This window comes from Anser brachyrhynchus, assembly GCF_964034855.1.
Source record: "Anser brachyrhynchus genome assembly, chromosome: 2".
NCBI lineage: Eukaryota > Metazoa > Chordata > Aves > Anseriformes > Anatidae > Anser > Anser brachyrhynchus.
This window is the reverse complement of record NC_137695.1, coordinates 20,229,087-20,256,447: the sequence shown is the minus strand read 5'-3', so window position 1 is coordinate 20,256,447 and position 27,361 is coordinate 20,229,087. Positions and strand designations below refer to the sequence as shown.

Sequence of the window (27,361 nt, the reverse complement as noted above, 5' to 3'; positions counted from 1 at the left end):
CCTCTTTCCTTTTGTTATGCCCCCACAGGTTTCCAGCTTAGATGCCTTTTTTTTCTCTCTCTCTTGGTAAATGCGTGTTTAAAAAATATTTGACCTGTTTGACTTAGAGACGTGCAAAGACATCTGTGGCTCGGGAGAGCTGTAGCGTTTCTATGTGATTTCTTCCTAAAGCAGCACCTGAAAATTAAAAATGTTACTCCTAAAATGTTTGGGGGGGGGGGTGAAAAACTGATGCGTCGGCGGCGTTTGCACGCGTGGCTAACTCCCGCACCTCGGTTTTTAGGGTTAGAGCCGTGGTTTTCGGCTCTCCCTGGGAGCAGATCCTCGACTGTCGAAAAAGTCCCGGCACGACCGGGTTTTTGCCACTCCATCCTGGTACGACCGAGGGTGACTGAATATCCCTTAGTTCCCTTAGGTGCCAGGGAGCACCCTAAGGTGCCCGCAGCACCCCGCTGCCGAGAGGGACCTGGCTGGCTCGGGGCACGATTTTCCCTCTTCCCTCGGCTCGGGGCAGCCCCAAAAGCAGGAGCCGGGGGGAGGCAGGACGCAGCCCTTTAGCACAGGCAGGCTTCCCTTGCCGGGAAGAAGCCGGCTGTTTTTTCAAGCACGATTGTTGCAGGTATTCGGGAGGGAAAGCGTTTGAAAAGAGCGCTAGAAGCAGAGCAAGGGCGCTGCTGCTGCTTTATGGGAGCAGCCGGGGCGAGGGGTGCTGAGCTCGCCAGCAGCCCCCCAGCACCTATGCGGGCAGAGCCAGGCAACCTTCGCTCGCAAACGCCTTTTCTTTCGGCAAAGCGGCATTTATCTTCGGGAACCTGAGGCTGGTGGGGATGCAGAAACGTTAATCGCTCTCGTGTCTATGCAGAGCTATTAACGCTATTGATTCTTAACTTTCTTCGTGAAGACAAATTTACCATATGTCGATGTGTAAACACTTTGGGGTAAAATTAAAACCAGCTCCGCGCAATTGTCACCGCGCTTGATTCCCCTACAAACTATCAGATGTTTATGGAGCTCGTCTCTCGAAATGATCAGACGCAATCAGCGTCGCTAAACCAGAGACAAGCAGTAAACTGCGTCTGAAAGGCGCCTCGCATCCGCAGGTTTGGTGAAGCCAAATTCCCCCGCAATCCGTGCTGGAGTCGGGCTAGGAGCCGCTGCAGCTCTCGGTTCCCCTCCGGAGCTTTCCTGAGCCCGGTGTCATCGGTCTCCTGCGGAAAACGGGAGGAACAAACGCGGCCCCGCAGGCGCTGGCGGAGGAGCCGGGCTCCACGCTGGAATTTTCACGGGCAGGCTCTGCGCATCTGTGCGCCCGTGTTTACAGAGGGAGGAGGAGGGAGGAAGGCCTCTGGAAAGGCAGGAGCCGCTTTTAAGTCTGCCGCCGAAGGATTTGCTGTGCCGGGTGTCCTCCTTGTGTGCCACGGGCAGTGCAAACACGTTGTAAAGAGGAGCTACCGAGGTTCCCAAGTTTCAGGTGTGTTCTCCAAAGTTGCCCTGCTTTCAAGCCCCCCTTTCCGGCACGGAACAAACACCGCCGAGTGCTCGGATGGAGCACGAGAGGCAGCGGCGGTTATCTGGAGAGCCTTGCCGTTTATCGGCCTCCCCACGGCCAGATAGCGACGGGCGGACGTCCCCAGGCTTGATGAATGGCAGGGCTTGTGGAGAATTCATACCTTTTACAGGCCCCCCTTTACGGAAGGAGGCTGCAGAAATCGTAATGGCACGAATGAGATTTTACCAGCAAAATTTGTAAACCCCAGGTAACCGTTCATAAACTTCCCCTAAAATAAAAAGGAGGCTGCGAGATCACAGGCTCGGAGACCTGACATTATTTTATAGCGCGTATTAAAGGCCGCTCTCTCTTTCCTCCCACCACATCACTCAGCGCGAACATCTTTTTCCCTCCGGCGAACCCGGCCAGCTTTTGACGAGGGGCGATTATGTCATAGCAAGAAACAACCTGAAAATCCTTCTCCCGCCTATAACGCCCTGCTTCAAACACCCGCAGCAGGCACGGCGAAGTTTCCCAAATGGGCTGGAAAACCGTACGCGGAACAGCACGTTATCGCTATTTACCCTTCCCCAAGCTGGCATGTCCGCCTAAATGGAAACGATCATTTCCGAGGGCGAGCGGCCCTCTTTTCTTTTTTCATTTTTTTTCCTTTTTTTTTTCTTTTTTTTTTTTTTCCTCCGTTTACTAGATAACATTTCTCCTTTTGCTATTGTCTCGGACGGTTTACCCCTAAACCTTGGGGCATGCGAAAGCACCGTGGGTAAATCCAAACCACATGTTCGCACCCGTTCCGCGGCGCTTTTAGCGCTCGCAGCCCCTCTGTCCCTCCCGCACCGAGGCACAAAGAAGCCTCCGAAGGCCGGCCCGGGGGCCGCATCCCGCACGGCCCCGCACGGCCCCGCACCGAGGCGGGCAGGGGCCGGCGGCCGAGCCTCGGAGCCGCCCGGGAGGTGCCGCCCGCACCCGCTTCGCCATCCAGCGCGTCTTTTGCAAGGCTCCGGTTGTTTGTTAGTTTATTTATTTTGCCCGGGAAGGCAGAGAAAGGGGAATGACAGGATGAAATATAATACAAAGATGTGAAGTGACCCGAGTGGCAGCTGAAGGCAAGGGTTTAGCCGGGACGTGTTTCCCAGCTAAACTCTCCGCTGCTCTTTGGGGAAAACCAAATGCAGGTTGATGGAAACATCCTGTTTGGAGGGAAATGGGCTGTACAGCCCTATCTGCCTGCTCCGACAGCACTAATCAGCCTGGAAGAGGACTGCGAGAGCGAGTCCCGGGAAGGAGGGAGCCGAGCAGCCGACCCGTTCGCGATTCGAGCCCGGTCCCGAAAGGCACCCGGGGAAAATCGCCTGGCTCCGAGGGGCAGGGCTGGGGCTGCCCCGGGGAGGCTCGGCCTCGGCCCCCCGCCTGCCCCGCAGGGAGAGCCGCGGAGGGGAAGCCAACAGATGTGGGCTGCACAAAAAAAAAAAAAAAGTGAAACAAGTGCTCTAAACCCGGGGGGATTTCTCCTAATAGCGAAATCAGAGGGAGGGAGATTTCGGGAAAGAGAATAGCCCGAGATAAGTTTCTGGGGTGGAATTTACATTTCATCGCGATTTATATTTTATAACGCGCCGCCACGTGCGCTCGCAGGGCGTTCCGCCGAAACGCGGCGCGGCGGCAGGGGGAAGCCCCCGCGCCCCGCTTTCCTCCGGCAGCCCCGGGTTAAGGGGGGGGAGCCCGGGGGCGAAGTTTTGGGGAAGTTCCTTGCGGGTCCCCCTTCCTTCCCCCGGGCAGGGGCCCGAGGTGGAGGCCGGCGGTGGGAGGCAGAGGCCGCGATGGAAGGCGGGGGAGCCCCTCGGCGGGGGCAGGGGCACCCCAGGCCGGGGGGCCGGGGGGCAGCGCGGCGCCGAACAAAGAGGAGCGGCCCCTGCACGTGTGTGCGGCCGCCACGGGGCCGGGGGGCTCGGCCCGGCGCTGGGGGAGCCCCCCGGGGCGGCGGGGTCTGGGGGTGAGGGTGTGGAGTGGGGGCATTGCCACCCCCGGTGCGAGGGGAAGGAGGGTGCCGGGCTGGGCTCGGGGCGTCCGTGTCATGGCGGCCGCAGCACGGCCCGGCCCGGCCCGATGGGGCTCAGCCACCCCGGCCCGGCCCGGCCCCGAGGTCACCGCGGCCGGCCCCGGCTCCTCGCTCCGGGCCACATTAGCGGAGCGGCCATTTACTGCCCCTCGATTGCACCAGAGACCAGGTTAGCTCATAAAGCCATTCACACTCAACAATGGGGATTTTCTCAACAATTAACAAGAAACAACATAATAAAGCCATTTACAAAGCCCCGGCTATTTACTATAAATTAGCCACTCTTTAAGAGACCAGTGCGTAATTTCACACGCTTTACAGCCCCGGCTGCGTTTTTAAACGCGACAAGCCAGCAGCCCTGTTGCACTTTCCGCGCCGACCCCTCTCCCCGTCCCCTTCCCGGCTCTGCCCGGGGGCTCGGTGGGGGCCGAGGCGGCGGAGGAGAAGCCCGCGGCCCCCCGCGCACAAAGCGGGCAGGGCGGAGGGTCTGGGGAAGATGGACGCCCCGGCCGAGGAGCCCCGGAGGGGGGCGCGGGGCGGGGGCCGAGGGGCCGCTTTGAAGTGCGGGGGCCCGCGGGGTGCCGCGCCGCCCCCCGCCCCCCCACCCCCCCGGCCGCGGGGAGCAGCCCCGGGAGCGGCGGGGCCGCCGAGGGTGCCGGCGGGGGCCGGCCGTGTGGCGCCGGGCAAGATGGCGGCCCGAGGCGCGCTGTCCCCCGGGCCCGCCGCGCAGGGGCCGCCCCGAGAGCGGCTCAGCGCCGCCCGCGGCCTGCGGGAGCCCGGCCGCCGAGCAGGCCCGCTCCGGCCGCTCGAGGGCCCGCTTCTCCCGCTGGGCTCGTTAGATTTCCTCTCTCTCCCTCCATATTTGTTATATATATATATATATATTTAAGGCGAGGAGGCAGCGCGCCGTGAGGAGAGGGAGCGGCGGCGGCGGCTCCCGCCGAACTCTCCCCCCTGTTTACAAACACAGCTGTTGCCGTGTATTTGCAATGCTAAGGATAAAGCCACCAGCAGCGAGGAGCAAACGAGAGATGGTGCGGGAGAGGGGTCCTCGGCATCTGGAAAGGACAGGGCGCCTTGTTTTTGAAACTGTCAATTCTCTCAACCCCTATTGTGAGCGCTTCATGCAAAACATCTAGGGCCTTTTAAAGCTGGGGCTTGTGAGGCCGCCTCGGAGTGAAAAGGAGAGAGGGAGAGAGAGGGGCCTAGGGCATGGCAAATAATTATATCAGAACAGTAAAAAAATGCGACGTGGAAGGCCTAAAATCAGTTCACCCCACGTCCCCATGTCCCTTCCCGAGAGCTTTGGGCAGTCCCCTGCATTTCTCAGACCGCTCTTTGGCTGCCCCGCGCCCAGCCAAGGAGCGGTTACACCGAGCTTTCTTTAAACACGATGGTAGGGCTGAAATACCAGGGGAGGCTTGTGCATGGATAATGTCTGTGAGTGTGACTTTAGCGAGGTAGAGCCCAGCGCCTTGGCCCTGATTTTTCTAGCTGTTAGTTTTCACATTCATATGATGGCCCTGCTTTTGTACGTAGGAGCTGGGCGAACAGATCCGAGGATGAGCCATTACATATTCTTTCCAGTAATCATCTTAACCATAAAAACCACGATTAACAACGTTATCTGTATGTCACGTTTTCTAACATGCTGCGTACAGAGGAAATTTTCCTCCGGCTCACCACCGTGTGTAGAAAATGCCGCTTTTTTTTACACCTCCACGTCTTAACTACTCACACGTGTGCACAGTAACAAACAAAAACATGATAGCATTGTTCTCATTTCTGCAGAAACTTTAATTTATTGGCAACTAAATCTGTTATAGGAAAAAGGATCAGAGACCATGTAAAAAATCACCAAGTGAATGATTGAACAGCAAACTTCATACAACAGCTACCACTATTTTGCATTATTGCTTGTAGTGGTGTTTTAAATAAACAACCAGTAAAGAGATTATCCCACTGTAGTCAAGTAAGTGTAGATTATAGAACAATCACTTCTTAAAGTAAATTGTTGTAAACTGCAAGTTACATGTTTTAAGGCAATATACCTCGTTGCTGAAGGCATTACACGTGTTCCCTTTTTAATGCTCTAGAGAATTAAACAGTCCAAAACTTTCTTTTGTCTTCAGTATGGTAACAGAAATCTTCCCAGAAAATGTGTCAATGAGCTCGACTCGTGGCAAATACCTATGGAGGCTAGCCCAGAAAGTACACGCACGTCCCTAGACTGCTTTTTCCTTTACAAAATGCTGTTGGTTTGTGTGTACACCAGGAGCTAGAAAATGGTGGCAATTCATTACTAATACATTTTGCGTTTTCTCTCCTGTAAACATTAAAACAACGCTGTGACCTGGCTCGCTGGAACACCTTTGTTTTTCCTCCTTCTTAGAACTTACCTTTCTAGGAGAAAAGGGGTTATTTATACGTAACTCAGTGATATGACTTGATATTATTAAGGCCGAAATGATAATGAACTCTGGTCGCAATAATAATCACAATGCCATCAGAAACAGCTGCCAAACTACCAGAATTTTAAAGAATACCATTTCTTTTTTTTTTTTTTTTTAATCCCTGCGTGTTATCGTACCTGGCTAATTTCTCCAACGGCAGTAAAAACATGAAGGCTTCTGTTAGTGGCTTGCACTAAACTGAGGTGTACACGTGTGAAAATTATTTGGCTGTTTAACTTCTTGCCTTTTGATGTTGCCTGCGTGGAGGGGAGCCCAGCGGAGCAGCAGGGCCCTGGCCCGGGCCGGTGCCTGCCCCGGGTCCCCGGTCCCGGTCCCGGGGCTGGGGCTGGGCTCCGCTGAGGGCTCCGCAGCCCCTGGCAGGGCCGGGCGCCATATTTCACGTCCTCAACTCTGCAGAGCCTATTTGGTATAAATTTATGCTTATTCCTCCCCCTCCCCCCTCCAGGATTATTTAGGCAACCTGAAAAGGCACCTCTGTAATTTACAATTCCTGGCCAAATCAGCATATCTCTAATTGGAAGTAAACAGGGTCAGGGGACAGAGTTACTTTGAAAGTGATACGTTGTTTAACTGGCAAGGCGAAATTTTAGGTTTCGAGTTTGCATATTGCACCTTTGTAGCTTTTGCGTTTGGTTCTTTTTTTTCCTTTTTTTTTCCTTTTTTTTTTCCTTTTATTTTTTTCTTTTTGGTCAAGGGAAGACCTTTGTCAAGCAGACACGGCTTTCTACCAGAGCTGGGGGCTTTCCTGAGCAGTACGTTTGGTACGTCTTTACAGTTCTCTGGGAGTAAGGCTGTAATCTGTGCGGCTCTAAACACACGAATGTAAACATTCATCTCAGAACAACTTCAGTAAGCAGATTTTTCACGACCATCGTAATTTCAGCAGAGCGGCTAAGTATGCAATGCACCTTTTGCAATTGGCAGTTTAAAGTGATGTGTGTGCGTGAGTGTGTGTGTGTGTGTGTGTGTGCATGCAGGGGGGAAGGGTAACTCCACTGAAAGGCAATTGTTTACTCTTTCTAAATATATTTGGCTGCAGGTATTCTTAGCCTGGGCCTTTTTACAATGAGAGGAAAACTCCGGTGGATGTAGTAAACAGAGCTGAAATCAGTTCGTGGCCGCTCGGAATATTTAGCGACACGAGGGGTTGGGAGAGGGCATCACAAAAGGCAGGAATTAAAAAACTGAAAACCAGGCAGCGGATTGCCATCAGAAATGTTGACTTTGAGTCACACAGTAAACATTACATTGTTGCTTTGTTTTCCTTTTTTTCTTTTTTTTTTTCTTTTTTCTTTTTTTTTTGATTTACGATAAATTATTCTCCCGGGATTGATCGATGAGTGGAATCCTTAAAATTTAATTTGGGGATGATCTAGTATAAATAAAAAGCTAATCCAAAGAAAGAAACCAGCAATTATTCATCCTAAACTCTGCTGATTCAGCAACTCAATTAGAACTGCCTTTCTCAAGCTGCAAACTTTTCAGATTGTTTTCAGAGTTGCTGTGCCCGTCCTCCCCCCGAGACAGAGACCTTCCCCCGAGCAGCCCTGCCTCGACTCTCGGGCCTGCAGCCTTTTTTTTTTTTTTTTTTTTTTGCCTTTTTTTTTTTTCCCCTTTCTTTCGGAGGGGCTGGGGGGGAGGGAGGGAAACAGTTAACCTCTTGAAGCGTATTTCCTCCAAATAAAACCAGTGAACTTACAAACGGAGAGGAAACCGTGGGTAACTCTGCAATAATTCAAAGTGTATGGAATCAGGAATTTTTAAACAGTGTTTTTAATTGAAAATAAAGCTAAAGCATGCTTTTCAACAGTGCAAATTTCCATAATTTTGATTTACTGCTTCCATCATCACAATATATTATACCAGCATGTCTCACCGAGGGCTAGACTCTAGAAGTCTGCCTGTTCGACTATTTCGATATTAAGTGCAAATATAGATAATTGCCTCTGATTGTCACGTGCAGTAGAAACGTTTCTGCTACATAGAGAGGGTGGTATGGAAACAAAAAACAACAACAATCAAATCGCAAGAGATGAGGATAAAACCGGGCAGTGTGCTACGGTGGAAATGCCTGAGTTTTGGTGCCAGAGAGCTCTGAATAACATGGTATTCTCATTTTGGGTATTCTCGCCACTTATGGCCTCTCGTTTCACTTTCTGTGTTGTATTTACTGCTTTGCTATTTCCTCCAGCCAGCGTGAGGGGCTGGACCATAAATTGTACTGCTATCCGGGCAAATATTTTAGTTGCTTTGCAAGTTTGTAAGGGGCATGTTCAGACCACAACTTAAGTATGACATTAGTGGGTAACAGTAACCTTATTTAAGACCTCTGGGTGAAACAAAAAAGGCTTTCCAAATGCAAAGAGTGGCTGTACAAGTAAAAAGACACCCTTTACCAAAAATAGAATTCCACATTTATTTACTGGTTTCAGATGAGGCAGCTTTTCCCAGTCCTGGGGTCGCAGGCGGACCCCAGCCTTTGCAAACCGGAGAAAAACGAGTAAGTGCAACTGCTCTTAGAAAAAGACACCCCTGCACCCGAAAACAAAGCTCCCGAAAAGTAGGCTGCTGCCACGTTGAATTATAGTGAACCCTTACTGTGCAACCATGTAACTTAACAAACTTTAACTGAATTAACAGTTAGACTTCCATTTTCGAAATCTAGTGCATAAATTTAATGGCTCATTCTAATATTTATTATTCAACCTTTTGACATTTATTTGCAGCAGTTGAATTGAGGTACTGGTGCATTATTAGCATTTAAACAGTAAAGTGTTCCAGCTCTACCATAATAACTGAGTTTAACTTGAGTCTTTAGCCTGAAGTACTCTGTGGAATGTAACCAAAAAAAAAAAAAAAGGCAAAAAAAAAAAAAGCACCAACCAACCAAAAACAAAAACAAATGAAACAGTAAAAAAATAAAAAAATAAAAAGACCCAAAACAAAACAAAAACCACGGTTGTAACGGTAAAGAAAATAGTAATCCGGTTTCTGTCTTCACAATGTGATAAAACAGGATTCCAAAAGCGTGTATAGCATTAATGGGCTGGTACAAACCATCCTGCAGAGTTTAAAAACGTAAGAAAGTTAAAGGTGGTTCAAGAAAATATTTTCCAAACTATTTTATTAATTAAATTTCCTGAATTTGTGGCTAGGTGGAAGAGGTATTGCAGAACCGCCCAGCTGCCATTTCCATACAGGATGGGCCTTGTGAGGTGGTTGGGAATCCTTAGTGGTGTTTAAGGAATAAGCTGGCAACAAATCCCCATCATTGCCAATAATTAGTGATGGTGGACAGGGAAAATTTGCCATGAAATTAAATGGCCTTTTCACTGCTGATGCTACATTGCTGGCTACCCTTTTGCGTCTATTGTTAACTGTAAAATCATCCAGTGTTCCTTCATGTGTCTCAATTTTACCTGTAGGACGTGGGCTTCGAGCTGATTTCAAATTTGGTTTGACTGGAGGAGTCTGCAGTACAGGTCGCTTTCCCAAAACCAGTGTCCTGTAATTTTTTCTCACCCTCGCTCCAAATTTATACTCCCCATCCTCAGGTTTTGGAGTACCTAAAGTGCATGAGAGGACCTGACTCTGAGTCAGCGGGTTTAAGGAAGTGGTTTCTTTCTCAGTGCATGCAGAATCTTCCTTGGCTGTTAATAAAGCGTCCTGGTTATTACTCTCAGTCACACCGTAAAACTCATCCTTAGTATCATTGCACTCACACTTTAGCTTATGTGTTGTAAGGTCAGGCTCATACTCGTCGTTCGCACTGCTGTCCTCTATTTTGATTTTAATGCTGTGCAGGAATGGCAATGCCTTATTGCCTGTATCAGTGCACTGGAGCTCAGCTGCTGCTGCCCCTGGAGAAGCAGCATCCTCCTCAGGATCAGTTTGTAAAGAGGGCAAATCCGTGGCAAATTCAATACAATGAGGGATTTTGGAATCTTTCTCTGAATTTGCAGCCGCTGATGAAGAATCATTATTTAAGAACCTAGCAGCTATTGTATTGTTATCTGCACAGTGTGTAGTAGTTGCTTGAAGGCATTTCCTTGCCTCTCTGAGTATTCTTTGTTGTGGAAATGCATTGTTTGTCTTTGGGCTAGGTGAAGAGGCCCCCTTTGCAACACAGTTAATTGTTAGGTCAGTACTCTTGGCATTATTGGAAAATTCAGAGTGTGGGAATGTGAGCTCAGATACCCTATCAGCTCTTATCTCCGCGAAGCAGCTCCCCAGGCCGCCGGAGCAGCACAGCAGCGCCGGGCCGGCGGGAGCCCAGCCGGGGCGGCCCCACTCCTCCGGCGGCTCGGGCTCGGCTCCGCCGGGAGCGGCGCGGAGGGCGGGCGGCCCGCCGGGCTCCGCCGGGGCCGGGGCCGGGGCCGGGGCCGGGGCCGGGGCCGGGGCCGGGGCCGGGGGCCGGGGGGCGGCGGCGGCCAGATGGTACAAGAAGTTGGCGTGGACCACGCCGGGCGGGTTGCAGAAGCTGGTGCGCCTGAAGCGGATGCTCTGCACCGAGACCTGGCTGGAGACCGAGCTGGAGTCGGAGTCCGAGGTGCTGTCCTCCTCCTCCTCCTCCTCCTCCTCTTCCTCCTCCTCCTCCTCCTCCTCTTCCTCCTCCTCCTCCTCCTCCTCCTCCGAGCTGCCCTCGCTGGACTCCGAGCCGCCGCTGCCCTCCTCGTCCTCCTCCTCCTCCTCCTCGTCCTCCTCCTCCGAGCTGCCCTCGCTCGAGCTCGACAGGCTGGAGCCGCAGTCCGAGTCGTGGGCGGCGCGGCCGGAGCAGCAGCTGGACTCCGAGTCGCTGCTGCCGCTCTCGGCGAAGCCGGCGGCGGCCGGAGGCGGCGGCACCGGCGGCCCCGGCGGCGGGGGCCCGAAGCCGGGCGGCAGCGGCAGCGGCAGCCGCGGGGCTCCGCGGGGCCGGCAGGGCCGCGGCGCCGCCAGGGGCCGCCGGGCGCCTCCGGGGGGGCCCAGCACGCCCGCGGCGGCGGCGGCGGCGGCGACGGCGGCGGCGACGGCGGCGGCGGCCGCCCCGTGGCGGTGGCGGCGGCGGCGGCGGCGGCAGCGGGCGGGCAGGGGCGGGGGCCCGGCGGCCGGGAGCCGCGGCCGAGCCGCGGAGGAGGCGGCGGCGGCGGCGGCGGAGGGAGGGGGGCGGGCGCGGAGGGGCGCGCAGCCGCCCGCCGCCGGCGCCGTTTCATAGTGAGCGGGGGGTTTGCGAGGCGCCCGGGCGAGGTCTGGGTGGCTGTGGCCAGTGTATTTACTAAAAATGTGAGGTAGGTGAGAGGCCGGCAGCGAGGCGGCGGCCCCCGGCCGCAGGGCTTTCCTCCGGAGCGGCAGCAGGGGCCGGGGGGGGTCGCTGAGCCCCAGCCAAAGTTTGTTCTCCTTCCAGAAGCCGCAGAAGGGGTCGGCGGCAGCGGGCTCCGGCCGGAGGTCGCTGGAGGCCAGAGCCCGGCCGATTTTCCTCCGTTTCGTCTTGAGGACCCGCTCGGTTTTGCAGGATGTGTACAGGGCTTCCACGTCCTCTCTGGAGATCAGGGTGCATTTGGCGGCGTGGAAGGCGATGGAGTTGATGGCTTTGAGTTTCCTCAACTCCTCCAGGTCGCAGTGATGCTTTTTGACTTTTAAATGATCCATTCGCTTGTGCACGGTAGTTCTCGGGATGTTTTTGAGCAGGTCTGTAAAAACCTGGGAGAGTGCAAACATTTGCTTTCCTTTAATGATGAGGTAGCCGAGCCTCACGCCATCCACCTCTTCAAAACCCGACTTCAGGTCTCCCATTTCGTGAATTAAATTATTCCCAGCATTTGCAGAGAGAGAGAGAGAGGAAAAAAAAAAAAAGGAAAAAAAAAAAAAGAAAAAGCCACACACACACAATCCTCAGCCAGATGCTGTATTTGTCTCAAGGCATCCTGCTAATAAAATATAACAAAGGCTGTTATTCCTGGTGAATGAAGTGCCAAACTTTAGACGAAATTAAAAAAGAAAAAAAAAATAAATTAAAAAAAAAAAAAGCCCATGAGACTACAATCGGTGTATAATCTTAAAAATCAGGTTTGCCAAAGTGTTTCTCTAAGTTGCTGCTGAAGATCAGTACCTGTTCCCTTTCATTCCCTGCTTTTCCATTGGAAACTATGATAATGGAATGTGAAGGGAGGAAGAGAAAAGAAATGCAGCTGCTATTCCCGCCGCTGCTTTAGCTACAAATAAAATGACAGAGTGAAGTGAGCTCGTCCGGAGACACCTTCATCAATTAATTCCCCTAAAGCCAACGCTGATTGGACACTCCTGACAGGTGATGCAATAAAAATTGATATTCCACCCCTTCCCCCAAAAAATCTCCCACTAATTAGCATACCCTTATACTGCCACCTCCCCTCCCAAAGTAAATAATACAGTTAGTATATAAATCTTTCTATTAAACAATCTGAGCTCAAATACACTCAGACCTCTCAGACTTCCTCCTCGCTAGCTCCAGACGAAGGATTTGCACGCTTTTTCCCGTGTCGTTTCGTGTATTTTCAGGCTCTTTTGGCCGAACGGTGCTCTTTTGTGCACGCCGTGGTTTTAAAGGACATAAGTCTGATCGTGGCGGTGGAAAATTCTTCGGTAACGTAACCGTTTTCAGCTGGTATTTTATTCTGCATTGTGCGGAAAGCGAAGCTTAGCGAAAACGTGCAGAACAGCCTGGTATTTCCCTTCCTGGAGCTCCGAAGTTAAAGGCTCGGCTGTTAACGAGAGGGAATACTTACATTTTCGAGTTTCTCTTGATTTTCCTCTTCTGCTTAATTAGCTTTTTACAGCCGGGGACTAAGGTTATTTCGCTGCCTGGATATCGCGGGTCCCCGCACCGCGCCACTGTACCACTTTTAACCGAAATCCTGCCTGTAACGTTGCGGGAGGGGGGAGGAGGAGGACGTGGGCTCACGTCAGACCCATAACAAAGCATAGATAAGCCAGAAATGTATACACTTTTCACAATTAACCGCGCCGGATCACGAGCTGGAATGCCCTACAGTCCCCGAGCCCACGTCAGGATTCCTGCGTGCTGATTGCTTCCAGCAGAGAAAGGAGAATGCGAAATATCCAAGGTGCTTCCAAGAGGCTTTACGTAATGACAAAAAAGTGCTGGCACACACAATGTACGGCACCGCAACGGGCTAGGATGCTCCTGCTCTGCAGTTCGCATCTTCAGCTCGGGGTAGCCCTGCCGCAGCTTTTTGATGTTCCATTCGCAGCAGCCCCCTGAAATCAATCCGGAGAAGCAGCGCGAAGGTTTAACCTCTTCGGAGAAACGTGAAATTATTCGAGTGTCAGCCACGACGGTTTCGAAAAATGTTGCGATAGCTGCGTGCCTCTTCCTTGTCACACTGAAATGATGCTCGCGGTTTGCACGTTAGGCGCTGCAAAATAAAAATAAAAATAAAAAATCACCAGGCTCTGCCGTGCATCCAGCGCTCAACTGGCTGCAAACACGAGCACTTTTATGTATCGCTGCACATCCAGAATTAGACATATCCGTGAGATTAATGAGACATCTCAGATTTCTGGGACTTGGCAAAAAAAAAAAAAAAAGAGAGGGAAGGAGGAAAAAAAAAAAAAAAAGGCTTCAATTCCGAATGTCAATATCCACTCCGTGTATTGGCAACATGGTGCGGGGAGTTCGCGTTACCCCGTCAGGTAGAGCTAAAATAAAGAGCGCGATCGCCCTGCCAAAAAGGCAGCCTCGCATGCCAAGGCGAAATGCAGGCGAGCCCCCAGTTTCGCAGGAATTCTAGAGAGACCTGGGAATTTCGAGGAGTGCATCCGGAAATTGAGGAAGTCTATTGAAGGGAGCCTCTAACTCGGAGGGCAGAGATTTAGGAAAGTCAGCCCTGGACTACTGTTGCTCTCCGCGCAGACGTAAAAAAATCGCCGCTGTTCAACTTAATCCATGTGTGCACGAAACCGCCGTGGCTCCTTCTCCCCTCGGGAAGCTAAGGAGAGCCTTCCCGTCCGAGAAACCGGAGCTAGAGCGAATTACATTTCGTCCCTCGAATTAGCAAAGGCTTCACTGGGTGGATCTCGTGATATTTCAGCCTTTAAACGCGCCCGAGAGGCAGCGGGGGAACAATGCCTCGTCGCAGCTAATGCCAGCCGCCGGGGCAGCCGGCGCTGCAGCTGGCCGGAGCAGCGTGCGCCTTTCGGGAGGGAGGCATCGAGCCGTGCTCGGGGGGCTGCGAGCGAAGTTGCGAGGGAAAACAGCTGCTCCCGTTAAAAAGGAACCATCGTGGTCTTTCTAGAGCGAGAGACAATAAGGGTCGTTTCAAAATTCCTCCTGATGTACTTATACGCCGCCAACAACCCCCCCCCCCCCACCACACACACACACACCACCCCCCTCCCCGCTGCTCTCCTCCCCCTGCTTTAAGGTTAAGGCTAGGGAGTCAACAGTGAGGGAGCAGTAAAGTCCGGGAAAGCTTTTCAGCAGACGTAAAAAAAAAATAGGAAAAAAAATAGAAAAAATATAAAAAAAAGAAAAACACAAAACACCCCCCTTAAAAAAATAAAAATTAAAATAATTTTTAAAAAAAGAAAAAAAGAAACAAGGAAAATAAAAGCCCCTCTGGGCTGCAAAGCCCTTCATCTGCAGGCTTTTGGGGTGCTTTGGGCTCCTGTGCGGGGGCTCGCAGGCAGGGCCGCCCGCAGTCCCTGCAGCTGACAGCCTGGCAGCGGGATCCGGCAACTATTTCAAAAATGCCTCCTTTTTGTTTGCTTCATTCCGGCGCTATCCAACGCCTCGGAGCAGGAGCGGCTATTTGGCCGAGCTCTGCTCCCGGCTAGGCACAGCCCCGAGCCTCCGGGTGGAAGGGGAGAGGGGCGGCGGGCGGCGTGAGCCGCCCCCCGTACTTACGGGCACCCGCACGCCCTCTGAGCCGCATCCCTCTCCCCGGCTCCCCCGGAGCCCTCTGTTCCTCTACTTCTCCAGCGGGTTTTTGCGTGCGAGGCGAGCCAGGCGGCTCTCCCCGGGCCAGCAGCACACGTTGTGCATCCGGGGTCGTCTTGGAGCCCGCCGGGGGAGAGCCTGATAAAGGGCCGCCGGGGGCCCCTTGCACACGCACACGCACACGCGAGGCAGGGCACTTTGGGGTGGGTTTGCACGCACGCAGGGGACGGCGATCAATAGCGAGCCCCGTTTAAGGCCGGGGTTGCGAAGGCGAAAGGCGGCCGAAAGGATTAAAATTAAAACAGAACAACAACAGCAAAAAAAAATCGAGGTGCCTGGTAGCAATTAGGTGCAAAGTTAGGCACTAATTTACTCGCTCGCAGCCTGCGTGGACGCCCGCGTGGCGGTGTGCCGTGCGTGTGTGCGCGCAGCCGGCCGGACGCGTGGCCCTCTCTGGAAACCGAGGGAGTTTCTTTGTTAATTCCGTGGCCGGTGTCCCCCTCAGTCGCGATCAAAGATGAACATGATTAAAGGCACGGAGGTTTGGCTCGCCTTTCTGCAGATCAGGAGGCCCGGAGATGCCCGCTTTTGCCAAGCCCGCCTGCATGCAACTCCGCGGAGTTGTGAGCCCAGGGCGCACACACACCCACCCCGAGACTATCAATCAAACGTGCTCCTTTTCACGTTGAGTAGCGTGCGATCTGCAATCTCCACTCTATAGGCAGTAGCGTTTCAGTCTTGAAGCTGTCTGGCCGAAGGATAAACCTCATTAGGAAAGAAAGAGAAAAAATAATATTCATAATCCCTCGCCGTAGACCTATTCCCATTTATTGGGAATCGTATACTTTCATTTTTGTAAACTTGTGTTAAAATATACGTCCTCGCGGGGAAGCGCTTAACCACATTGTTCCAGAAAGAAAATGCACGTAGCGTTTGAAATACTCCTTTTACGCGATGTTTTGATTTATTTTCATAGGATGATTATGTTTAAATACCAGCGCAATTCAGCCTGACCTCTTCCTTCTGCAATGAAGTAATGCACACACCATTTACAGTCTTTTAAACGTGGAGTTGGGAAATGCAACAGCGATGTCCACCAGCAGTTGTACTAATGGGGAGAAATCTTTTGAAAATCTTCAGGAAAACCTAAAGAGGTCACGTGCATTTTCACACCAGGATTGCCACATTATTAGAGTCTTATTATTATTTATTATTATTTGTTAAGTGCTGGGCCACGTCTCCAGGTATTGACAAGCATTAAATAAACCTTTTGCTTTCGCGGATCTGAGCAGAAATATATATTGCAAATGAGAACTTCTTTTCTAGCCCTATACCCTGCTTTTAGATATCGCTGTGCATATTTTGCTCAGGGAGGACACAGAAAGCAGCTAGAGGCTATCACAAAGAGTCCAGTAACGTAAATATAATAGGGTCAAAGAACAGTATAATGGGATCCTTCTGCTATTTTAAAGTCAGCCAAATGTGACTGTAGTACGTAAAATTTGCCGTAAATTCTGGTGTGACAACAAATGAGAACGTATAACTAAATCTCCTAAATATGTAGGACAAAGAAATGCCAACCATCAGCCCGAACAAAAAATCATAATCTGGCCAACACCGCTATGCCTAGGAGTTTCAGTGGGTATTTTCTTTTTCTTTTTTTCATTTTTTTTTCCTAAACAAAGCAGCAATGTCGAATTCTGCCGAGTGCTTTTTAAGTTGTAATTTATCCGTGGGGGCTGGGGCGTCCCTTGCGCTTCGAATTTTGTGCAATTTTTAATGGTCGCAGGCTAAGGCTATTTCTTGAGCTTGCTGCTCCCGGTAGTTTTAAAATACTTTTTAGCTGGAGTTTCTGGACACATACTACATGCCATGTTGTTTACTGACCCATAATCAAAATGCAGTGACCTTCTACCCTTTTTTTGCCCCTTGACCCATGCTGAATTCAATGCAGCCTTTATAAATTTGCAAATCCTTGGACGTAAAGGGGATTTGGTGAGGCTTTGTTCTGAAAGGCTCCTAAAAGTTTGCATTTTTAATTAGACAAAGGTAAAGCAACAAACATTGGGAAATAAGATCCTCTCCTGCACATAGGTGATGGCTCGTAATTTCTCCGCCGGGGAGCTACATCCTAAAAAACATACCCTGCGAAGCGACAAGGGGTTGCGAGCAGAGGAGATCAGGAGGTTATGAATTGCACCAAATTAGCAATGTGGTACAAATCACTTCCATGACGTAAGGGCCGGCCAGGCCGCAGTCTTCCGGCGCTCCTCATCTCCAAGGACTGCGCGGATCCCGGTGACCCGGGGAGAGGCAGCGATTTGAGCTGGAGCTACAGGCGCATTCCCTTATCTCCTCCGCTATCAGTCAGCTTAAAGGACACCGTAATTATGATGGTGATAAAACAATGCCCGCTTATGTGTGCTGAATAAATAAAGGATGTTTACAGCCCTAGAATGTTTCAATTCCAATTAAACGCTATCAAAGAGAAGCCCCTCTCCCCCTTCTCCCCCCTCTCTCCCCCCCATGAGTCCCTATTTACCTTGGGGGCTGTAATGCGGCCCTGTGAAAGGAACCGGCCTTCCACTTTGCCTGGGGAGGGGGCAGGGGAGACACCAGGGCCCGGGGGGCTCGTTTTCCAGCTGGGAAGGCGGTGTTGGGGAGGGGGGTCCCGGCCCCAGGCTGGGCTCCCCCGGCGCCCTTGGGTGCTGGGGTCCCGAGGAGCGGGGTCGCGCCCCCCCGTGTGTGTGTGAGCCTTGGAGACGGGAGGCTGGAAATCCATCCCATTCACTGAGACACCGGGATCATTGCAAATATTCATTGTATCAGCAAATCTCATCATAATCAGATTAAAGCAAGGGTTGGTTGGGGGGGATGTGTGGGGGAATTGCCCGTGCGGCTGGGTGCTAAACACCGATTGGGCTACAAAGGAATCAGAAAACGGGATCCTCTCGGATCTGGTCGCAAGGGGGAAAAAATGGAAGAAAAAAAAAAGGAAAAAAATCCCAGTTATTTTTTGCAAGACAGGAGACACCGAGATTCTGCATCCACCCCCCGGGTAGTGCATTCCTCTCGGAGGTTGTTCCCCCTTAACCTTCACGGTTAGCATGTTGATGTGATGCTCCTGTTTGTTTGGTTGTTTGGTTGTTCCAAACTCCAGCCAGGAGCCCTCCCCGCTGAGGAATACACCGAGGTGCATTTTTACGTCACGCCGGTTTGCTCTTTGCTTGCCTCGTCCGAGGGCAGGGCTCCTCTACATTTTAGCTTTAAAATGCCTATTTCATGTGGCTGTCTGGGGTAGAAATGTTTACGTTTGGGATCAGAACCCAGCGCCTGCTCAGCTCCGCTGCCTGGATGCAGGCCCTCTGCCCTGGGCAGGCCCAGGCCGCCGGTGCCCTCAGCTCCCCCGGCAGGATCAGGATGGCCTCGGAGGGTCCCAAACGTGGCCGTTCACCAAGGCGGGGGGCTACAGCCTGCAACAACGTGCTCGGCAACTTAATCTCACGCTAAAAAAAAAAAAAAAAAAAGAGAGAGAGAGAGCGGGGAGCGAAAAAAGAGCGGAACACAAAACTCTCCCGACGGCTGCGGTTCACTTCCGAGGTGGACCGGGCATTTTAAAGCCGGCGGGAAGGCGTGCGTGTGGGGGCAGCGAGGAGGCACGGAGGTAAGCTGCTGGGCCTCGCCTCGCCGGCCCCGGCACACAATGCGGGAACAAAGGCGGCCGGCCCCGGGCCCGGGCCCTCCTCCCTCCCCCGGGCCCGGCGGAACTTCGCCTCGGGGCTGCGGGGGGACGAGGAGAGGGCGCGGGCAGCGGGCCGGGCCGCAGCGCCGCGGATGGGGCCCGGGCGGGTGTTTGGGGTGTGGTTTTGGGGTGTTTTTGAGGTGTTTTGGACGTGTTCTGAGGTATTTTTCCGCCGGCCCACGTTCCCCGGGTGCCGGGAGGGGGAGGCCGGGACCGTGTGGAAACGGGCGATTATTGGCAAACGCAATAAATCGCAGCAAGGAGCGGGTGGGGGCGGGGAGGCGCGCACACCAGCGCGGCCCAGCGGCACCGCCACAAAGGGCGGCCGGGCAGAGCCGTGCCGAGCCATGCCGAGCCGTGCCCGGTCCCCTCCACACACACACACAGAGGCGGCCGGTGCGGGGCCGGGGACCGAGCCGCGGCCCCATTTCTCCTCCGGGGCAGCCCCGCCGAGCCCCAGCGTCCCGGGGCCGAGCCCCATCGCCCCGGTCCCGTCCCCGTGCGCCGCCCGCCGCCGGGTGCCGCCCGCCCCGCGGAGGCGCCGCCCGCCCTTGGCGCGGGGCCCGGCGGGCGCTGACCCCTCACCCCTCCCCCTCCCCCCGGCCGCTCTCCTACCCACAATTCCCCGCGCCGGCCGCGCTCGTGCCGCGCTCGAGCCTCCGGTGCCCGCCCCCTCCCTCCTCCCCCCCTCCCCGGTTCTCCTCAGCGCCCGCCCGGGAGCCGCGGCGCTAACGGGCGGCGGGGGCGGCCGCGCCTCGGGCCCCGGAGGGGTGTGGGGGGACCCTGGCTGCGGAGGCCCCTCGAAGGGAAGGGGTGGGGGGTGCGGGGGGGGAGTCTCCGCCTGTTGAATATTGCGGGCGATCTCCCGTTATAAAGCACCTCGTCAGCGGCTTTCAGGAAATCAGACGTGACGTTAATCAAATCACGCGAATGTAAACATTTATAAGTTAAATCCTAATATTATGCAATTATTTAAATCGAGCCGCCGCGGCGGTGCGCGTGTGTGTGTTTTTTTCCCCCTCTCTCCTTTCCCGTGGCTCCCCCCCCCCCCCAGCCTTCCTGAGGCGGCCCCCCCCGGGGAGGAGGCTGCGAGTGTGGGGGAAGGAAATGGCGGCGGGGGGACCCCCCCCCCGGGGGGGGGAACGGCCCCGGCGCTTCCTCTCCCCTCTCCCGGCCCGAGGGCGAGGGGCCGCGGGGGTCAGGGAGGAGAACAATGCTGCGCGGCCTTTTGTGTGCAGCACCGTCCCCTGAAGGGAAGAGGCGAGCACTGCAGCGCCCAGGTGCGGCGTCTGTAGTGCTTCCTCCTCTCCTGCTGGTAGTGCTCACGGCATGCGGGCGGCGGGCGGCCGGGGCCCGGGCCGGCCGGCAGCGGGAGGTCAGGGCGGCGAGCGGGGGGCCCGAGGGCTGCCCCAGAGCCCGGGATAGGCTCGGCTGGAGCAGCTGGCCGCGGGCCAGCCCGGTCACCCCCCCCCCCCCCCCCCGCGGCACAGCGCGCTGGGCGCTGCGGGCGGGAGAGTGTGGAGGGTGAGTAAAGCCGTGAGGGGAGCAGAGGGTGAAGCTGGGGGGAGATGGAAAGGCTGAGCCCGGCGCTCCGGGGGAAGCGGGCGGGGAGGTGCTCCCAGCTCCGAGCCCCTTGCTCCGAGCCCCCCCTGCTCCGAGCGCTGCCCCATTGTTCGCAGGCCGCTGCCTGCTGGAAGGAGAGGGGAGCTCCCTGCGCGCTGCCTCCGCTCGCAGCTGCCCCGGCCCCGGGCGGGTCCCGACGCCAGCCGGTGTTGGTCTCTGACGCGGCAACTCGGGGGGTTTCCAGCGAGAAATCGGGTAAATGAGGAGCTGAGGGCTGCCGAGGCGCTGGGGGAGCTCCTGCGAGGCTGGGACTCACGTGTTACGGCAGAGGGGAAAAGGCCCGCTGCTGCCCCGGAGCCGGGCGTGAAGGAACATCTGCTCCCGGGTGGATTTTAGAGAGCGGGACTCCTCGCAGGAATGGAGAGAAACAGCCCCGAGCCGCAGGATTTGGAGTAATAAATGTAGCCAAAGAGAAATTTGGAAGGAACTCGTCTTAATGGTCTGTTTATAAAAATGAAGATTAATCTTATCCTGTTTCGTTTAAACTCCGTGAAGTCTGGATTTTTTTTTCCAAGTGATTGTTGTATGTCGGTTTTAAAAAAATTGTTTTCTAGGAAAAGTGTCTTTTTTTTTTTTTTTTTCTAAAAAATAACTACAAATCAAATTGTTTCGGTGCGCCACTCAGACCTGCAGTTTCTCCTATATTTACGTAGAGAAGAACCGACTAACTCCATTTTCAAGAAAATTTCCAACAAGTGCCCTTGATCTTCTAAGGCAAAAAAAAATGTGTCTTTGCACGTTGTTTCTTGAAGCTTAAATTAAAACGGATAGGGGCTCGTGTTTGATAACGAAAGGATTTCTAGAGAACTTTTTTTTTTATTTAAAAAAAAAAAATCCTTTCTAGGAGAACCGTGATTATTTTTAGCAAGTTATTTTAGAGTTTGTGGGAATTGATTTGAAAACATTAGAATTGATGTCTAGCTATTTTTTTCTAAACGTATCACCAAAAAAAAACCCAAACATTTTACATATTCTGTGAGTAACAAGTAAAAGAAGTTAACGGATGATGTTTACAGATAGCACCTAGCTGAAAATAATTCTAAAGTGACTTTCCCCCCACGCACACACTTGGGAAGTTGCATGCTTGCACTCATTGTTTAAGATAATACAGTTTGGGACTTCTCTTTCACTCTGTAAACTTGCAGTCTTTTGTGGGATTCCTCCAAATAAAAGCCCGATTCAGTTCAGATGGTAAAAAGCATCTATGTTACTCGAAAGCCGAAGATACAAGAAATAGTTAATAGGAAAGCACCGCTCTGGTAATATCTCGAGGCATTAACTTTAAAATCGAGGGGAAAAAAAAAGATTTTTTGTTTTGCTTCTCCTACTTGAGTATTCCGGAGATGCATTTACTCTTACTTGCTCCCTGGTAATTTTCAAAAGGTAATTGCAAATTTAGAAAGCGTCCTTCAAAAAGACATTTAATGCTGTTGTATTTCCTGAAACGATATATTACTATTGGAAAACTATTTTATTGAAAAGGAAGATTAAAAAAAATAGGGAGAGACCGTTTGTTGCCGTTCTTCATTGCTGTTTATGTTGTTTCTGTGTGGAATGCGTCGACGTGTTTCGTATATTATATATTTTTTCCACAAAGGAGCATTGTTGTTACTTTTAATTGGGAAGTACCCCGATATAAAAATTACCCACATTCCCGACTCAGAACTACCATAGTAAGATTGACAAAAAGTGATCCGAGGCTTGCGCGCTTAATTCGCCAGGAATGTTAAGCTTCCCAGATACACCCTATGTGGTCAAGTTAGACTTTCGCTCTTCGACAGTTTTTAATGGTCAAAATCGTAGAAGAAACGTATGTATGTATATATGTGGGGAATTGAAATTAGATGGTAACTAGCAGTGGGAACAGAGCTCACTGATCGAAAGACTTTTTTTTTTTTTATTGCATTTGGCAACCTCTTTCTTTCAGAGACACAATACAATTAATTAACATATTCTGGGGCGTGTTTCTGAGATTGGGAAGTGGTGGCCCCTTGTTGAGAAGAAAACACTTTAAATAAAAAAGTAACATTGTTGTGTCCAAATGGTACTGGGAAAAGCAGAGTAGGATTGCTTATACAGCCCACGGATGCGGTTGATTTACTCCAATTTGCTTTAGCATATAACAAACCAGCTTTTCCTTTCCCACGCCTATATTAGATATATGCGTTTTGTTTATACAAATCCATCTAAAATAGGTCTGTATTTAAGGTATTTGATGGGAAATTCAGCATGTCGTTTCTCGTATTTATTGTGTAGTACAGATACGATTCCTAAATTGAAATCAAATAAATGTGACCTGTGACACGATACAGTATCACACTGCTGATCATAACACAACAAACACGAAAAAAGGCTATTAATTTATATGGAATGTTAATTTAGCAAATCCTGCATGGAGGTATGCCTATACGAGAAAAGTAATCTGAGGCTTGGTTTTGCTATGATGCGACGTAAATGTATTTAATAAAAATCCAATGAATTAATACATACCTCATAAAATCCAAACTTTGAAATGAATTATTCTTTAAAGAAAACTCTTATGTTATGTTTAAGGCGGATATAATCTAAATTCCAGAGTTTACTAACCCAGCTTTTCAGGGCTTAATAAAACATTAATATTCAATATGGTTTGCTAGAAGTTTATTTCAGGTTCTTTTGTATCGTACTGTAATTATCATTACTTTGACTTGACTCACATAAAAATGTGGTTAACATTTAAATGCCTTTTTAATGTAGAGAATTATAAATTAACTGTCACATTTAAATCTTTTAACTTCTATCACTTAGGGAATGTTAAGTCTTTTAAAAGGAAATAATCACTGTGCTTAAAGATATCCTGTGCTAGGATCCCTTATTTAGAATTTTGGTTGAGATTGTTCATTCAAAGAAAATCCCTTGGTTCGTGTTTACTGTAAACCTCAGTCTGAAATTAACATTTAAATGCCAACATTAGTAACAGAAGCAGTACTTGAAAACCACCAATTTTATCCATTGCTGCTAGTTAAGTGGAATTTACCAAAGTCTCCAAAGGTGATAATACAATTAAAAACAAGAAAATGAATACAATAGTTGGTGAAATTACTTCCCCCTTTCTTTGCACTCTAAGGAATTACAAAATTTGTAATTATGTTCACACAAAAGAAAAGAGCACAACATATGAAGAGGCATGGTGTCCAGGAGATGCACTGACGTGACCTTTGATGCTACTACCTGTACTTGCATAGCGTGTAAATATATAACATGCAAACTCCCAGTGAAGAAGTGACTGCACCTTAAATGTTAAAAACATTTTAATTATTCAGTAAATTGCACTTGGATAAGTATTAAATACAGATTTGGCTGTTATGTTAGAGAATAGAAGGGAAAAGAAAACTTTACTTAGTATAATTTGAGAGTAAGCATGTAAAGATGCATTAACATTTTTAATACGGGTTCTGTAGACATGCTATATCCTTCAAAATTGAACATGGATAGAAATAATTTGTTGGATCCAAGGCGGACTGTCATTTAAAACACACTACGTGCAAAGGTCAACACACAAGAGTCGCATTCTATTTTGTGTAAAGTGACCATTTTGCTACTGCCTTCCCGGGAATGAAGCAAATGCCCACGATTAGAATGTATTTCAGTGAAGACTGTTAATGATTTAAACCCACAGAAACAAAAGGCAGACAAACATCAATCTATTTTAAATAGATAAAAAGGAGATATATTATTCTACATATTGAGAATTGCTCGGTTACTGCAATTTGCCCGGCCTCAGTTGCATGTTTAGCTGTGCAGCATGTATCCTTTTGCTCATAGGTAAAGATCAAAGCTTTCTCAACAAAGACCCAAACTGAAAAAGAAGTAAAAATTGCTGTGAGAAAATTGCTTTAAAGAACTTGCTGTAAAGAAGCGAGTTTTCCCACTCTACAATTCCAACTCCAATGTCAGTTCATGTTTTCTAATATAGTATGCATTCAATGTAAAATCTATGCGTTGTTGTTGTTGTTATTCCTGGAAGACTCCTCTGATGATTATATCCAACTGATAATGTGGTTTTGTAAATGAAAGACTTTTTCTTGTTTGGTGCTTTGTTTTATTCACCAAACTTATGGTGATTTTGCACATTATAGGAAAAAAAACAGTGGAATTTAAAGCAAGTATTCCAATCTTAGCATTATTGTTGGAACTGATCAGTTGGTAGTAAAAAATTAAGGTGAATACCTCTTTATTTTTGCTAATGAAGCTAAAATGCTATGCAGTAAAGTATGTTAATATTTTCTTCAGGGATCCCTTAAACTCTTTAAAACTGTTTGCATTTGGATAGCGTAATTTTCACTCACTCGTGCATTCATTCTGTTTGAAAAAGTATCTAAAAAAATATGAATACATATAATCTTGTTGCATGATTTTTATAATCAAACTTCTTTTGCTCTTAGGTTTTGTAGATTTCTTTTAAGACAATTGGATTTTCTCCTTGCATTTAGATTAACAATGAAATTATTCATTCTTACTCACTGAATTATATTCCTCTCTAATTATTTTAATCTCTTATATATCACTATAAGAAGGACAGGCTTCTTTTTTTCAAAAAGAAAATTGGCCTTCTGTGTCATGTCAATGCTTATTAAATACTACAATCATAAGAACATATATGCTACAAGATTTTATGTTCTGATTCCATAGCTGTTACAGGCTTAGCGTTTGCAGTATTTATTTAGTGGTAATGCATTTCTTTTCCTATTTTGCATTTCAAAGGTCTCCTCTAAATGATTGTTTTACAGAACTATCAAGAGGTTATCTAAATTTTTCCATCAAATATTACACAGTACCATAAGGTGGTAGTCATGGAGTTTCTTTCAGTCCATGTACATTCTTTGTATTGAAATAATTAAACAGAAATCCATAAAAAAATACAAAAAAAATGTTTTATTAAATAATTGAATGTATTAGGCTTGACTGAATTTTGACCAAAGCAAAATTTCAGGATGTTCACTACGGAGCTGATGTTACATGGTGTGAGATTAGAGTATTTTTATTTGAAAACCACAGAGTAGGTTTATCATAAATACGTTCTTGTTGCCTCGGTGCGGCTTTAATCAAGTTGTTGCAAAGTGATTAATTTTTTCTTTGGTGATGTTTCTTTATAAAATTTAAAATTGAGCTTCAGAATTGCTAACAAAAAAAAAAAAGGGAATTGTACTAGTTGCTTTTCAAAGAAGATATTGCATGAAGACCTCAATGAATTAAAAAAAAAAGAGAAAAAAATTTACAATTGTTTGTTACAAGCTTACTATATGTGTAAATTCATCCAACAAATTAAAATATACTTAATATATTTTCATTTTAAAAAGATATTTATTTTAATTTACCTGTCAGGGAAATAAAGGACAGATTTGCTGCTGTACCATGATTTTTTTTTTCTTGTCAGGGTTAACAGAATCATTGAGAATGCTTTTTAAATTAGATGTCATTTTCTTGACAAGAATGAAGAAGGGCTGGGACACTGTATCTATCAGCTCCAAATAATTTGCGTTTTTTAAAACACTAGGATATATTAATTGCTTTATTTCCTTACAAAGTAATTGCTTGCACCTGCAATTTTCAGGGTATTCTTAACAAGCTTTAAAAGTAATAAAAATAGTGTTGTAAGTATGTTTTATCATATAAATAGTTTATGTTCAAATTTGTATTCTTCACTGTTGAGATAGAACATTCTAGTGTGGGGTAGGGTTGTTTTGAGAGCAATAACTGAATTATTTTATACAAACTGAAACATACTAAGTTCCAATCCCTCCCCCCATTTATATTTTTTTTACATGTGCCTTAAAATTTTCTAAACTGCCAGAGATATTAGAAAATACATTTACAGAGAAATGGTTAGAATGTGTCCGAAATGGCTGTTATTCACGTATTTGGTTGGGCCCTTCATAAAGGAAGCTACCGCCATCATTCCTGTTTTCCCTTGCCCTCCGTTCTTCTCCTAGCTATATAATTTCACTGAAAACTTTCAAGGAGAGAAGAGAAAAGAGCTTGACCTAAGATACCCTGCATACAAACTCGCAGACTAAGATGTCTCTAGAGGGTAGAGAGTTGTGCACATCCCACCTCTCCCTTACACGTAGTTTTTCTTCGTACTCCCGTACACAAGTGCAGATGTTTTATTAGTTAACAATGTAGAAAATACAACCAGCCCTGCATGTGTATATAGAGGTCTAGGTAGCCGCACGTCCGGGAACGTAGTGATTTGCACAGATACTGCATCAACTATGCCGGCCTTGCAAAATCATCACCAAAAATACACAGTCCACGCACACATTCTGCTTGTCCGCCTTTTAGCATGGTAAGATAAATCACTGAGATCTTCCTCGCCCAACAAATAAATAAATAAATAAATAAATAAATAAATAAATAAATAACTGGCCCCGGGCAAGCGAGTGAGCAGAATTTTGCAAGGCTGCATTTAATTTCTGCGAGCTCCTAACAATCGCCACAATTAGTTCCTTCTGCTATAGGCATACCTGCTTACAATGGAGAATTGAACGGCTTGAGATTTTCCTCTCTGCTGACCACCTCAGCTCTGCCAGATTCGCTGTTTTTTTTTATTATTATTATTATTCTTTAATTACAACAGACAACAGAATTAGAATTGTTCTATGTAAAATGAATAAACAAACAAACAAACAAACAACCCGACGCCCCTAAACAGGCACGAAACCCACGCCAGCTTCCAGAGCGGAGCGTCCAGCTCCGGGTGGGAGCAGGGAACAGCTGGGTTTGGGAGCTGTTTGCTTTTGTGTGTGCCTGCGGCCTCCCCGCTCGTGTGCCTGCCCTCCCGCACCACTTTCACTGCTGGGGCGGGGGCGGCCACGCGTTGCTGCACCCACGCGGGTTTTTCCTGGGGGGGAAGGAAGAAGAGCGGGATTTAATAACGCGTTCCTGCTGCAGCCCCATCGGAGGGAAAATGAGCAGGGCAGCAGAAGTTGAGGCGAGGGGCAGGGGGAGCGGAGGGCGCGTGAGTCCTGCAGGCCCGCCGAGGGGACATAAACAGGACGAT

At 49.4% G+C, this 27,361-nt stretch overlaps 2 protein-coding genes across 6 annotated transcripts in view; one reads left to right on the top strand and one right to left on the bottom strand.

The window, feature by feature from the left end:
- Positions 1–593: 593 nt before the first annotated feature.
- SKIDA1 (SKI/DACH domain containing 1) lies at positions 594–27,361 on the bottom strand. 5 transcript variants are annotated; one of them, XM_080579115.1, is made up of 3 exons: positions 19,312–27,361; positions 14,922–15,719; positions 594–14,306 (listed from the first exon to the last, which is right to left on the bottom strand). In XM_080579115.1, exon 3 carries the CDS (start codon positions 11,807–11,809, stop codon positions 9,167–9,169), a length of 2,643 nt encoding a protein of 880 aa, XP_080435241.1. In that variant the 5' UTR covers positions 11,810–14,306; positions 14,922–15,719; positions 19,312–27,361; the 3' UTR covers positions 594–9,166. The 5 variants fall into 5 exon arrangements, with proteins under 5 accessions (XP_080435241.1, XP_080435243.1, XP_080435240.1 ...); XM_080579117.1 differs by having other exon boundaries at positions 15,605–15,719; XM_080579114.1 differs by lacking the exon at positions 19,312–27,361 and adding an exon at positions 17,099–17,896.
- Positions 18,485–27,361, top strand: part of MLLT10 (MLLT10 histone lysine methyltransferase DOT1L cofactor) — a 129,832-nt gene continuing 120,955 nt past the window's right edge. The window contains exon 1 of the mRNA XM_080579108.1: positions 18,485–18,618. The gene's annotated coding sequence lies outside the window, so the exon portion shown is untranslated. The remainder of the gene's footprint in view (positions 18,619–27,361) is intronic.

Coding starts and splice junctions, on each gene's coding strand:
- SKIDA1 (XM_080579115.1), bottom strand. CDS start 11,809: ATGGGAGACCTGAAGTCGGGTTTTGAAGAGGTGGATGGCGTGAGGCTC.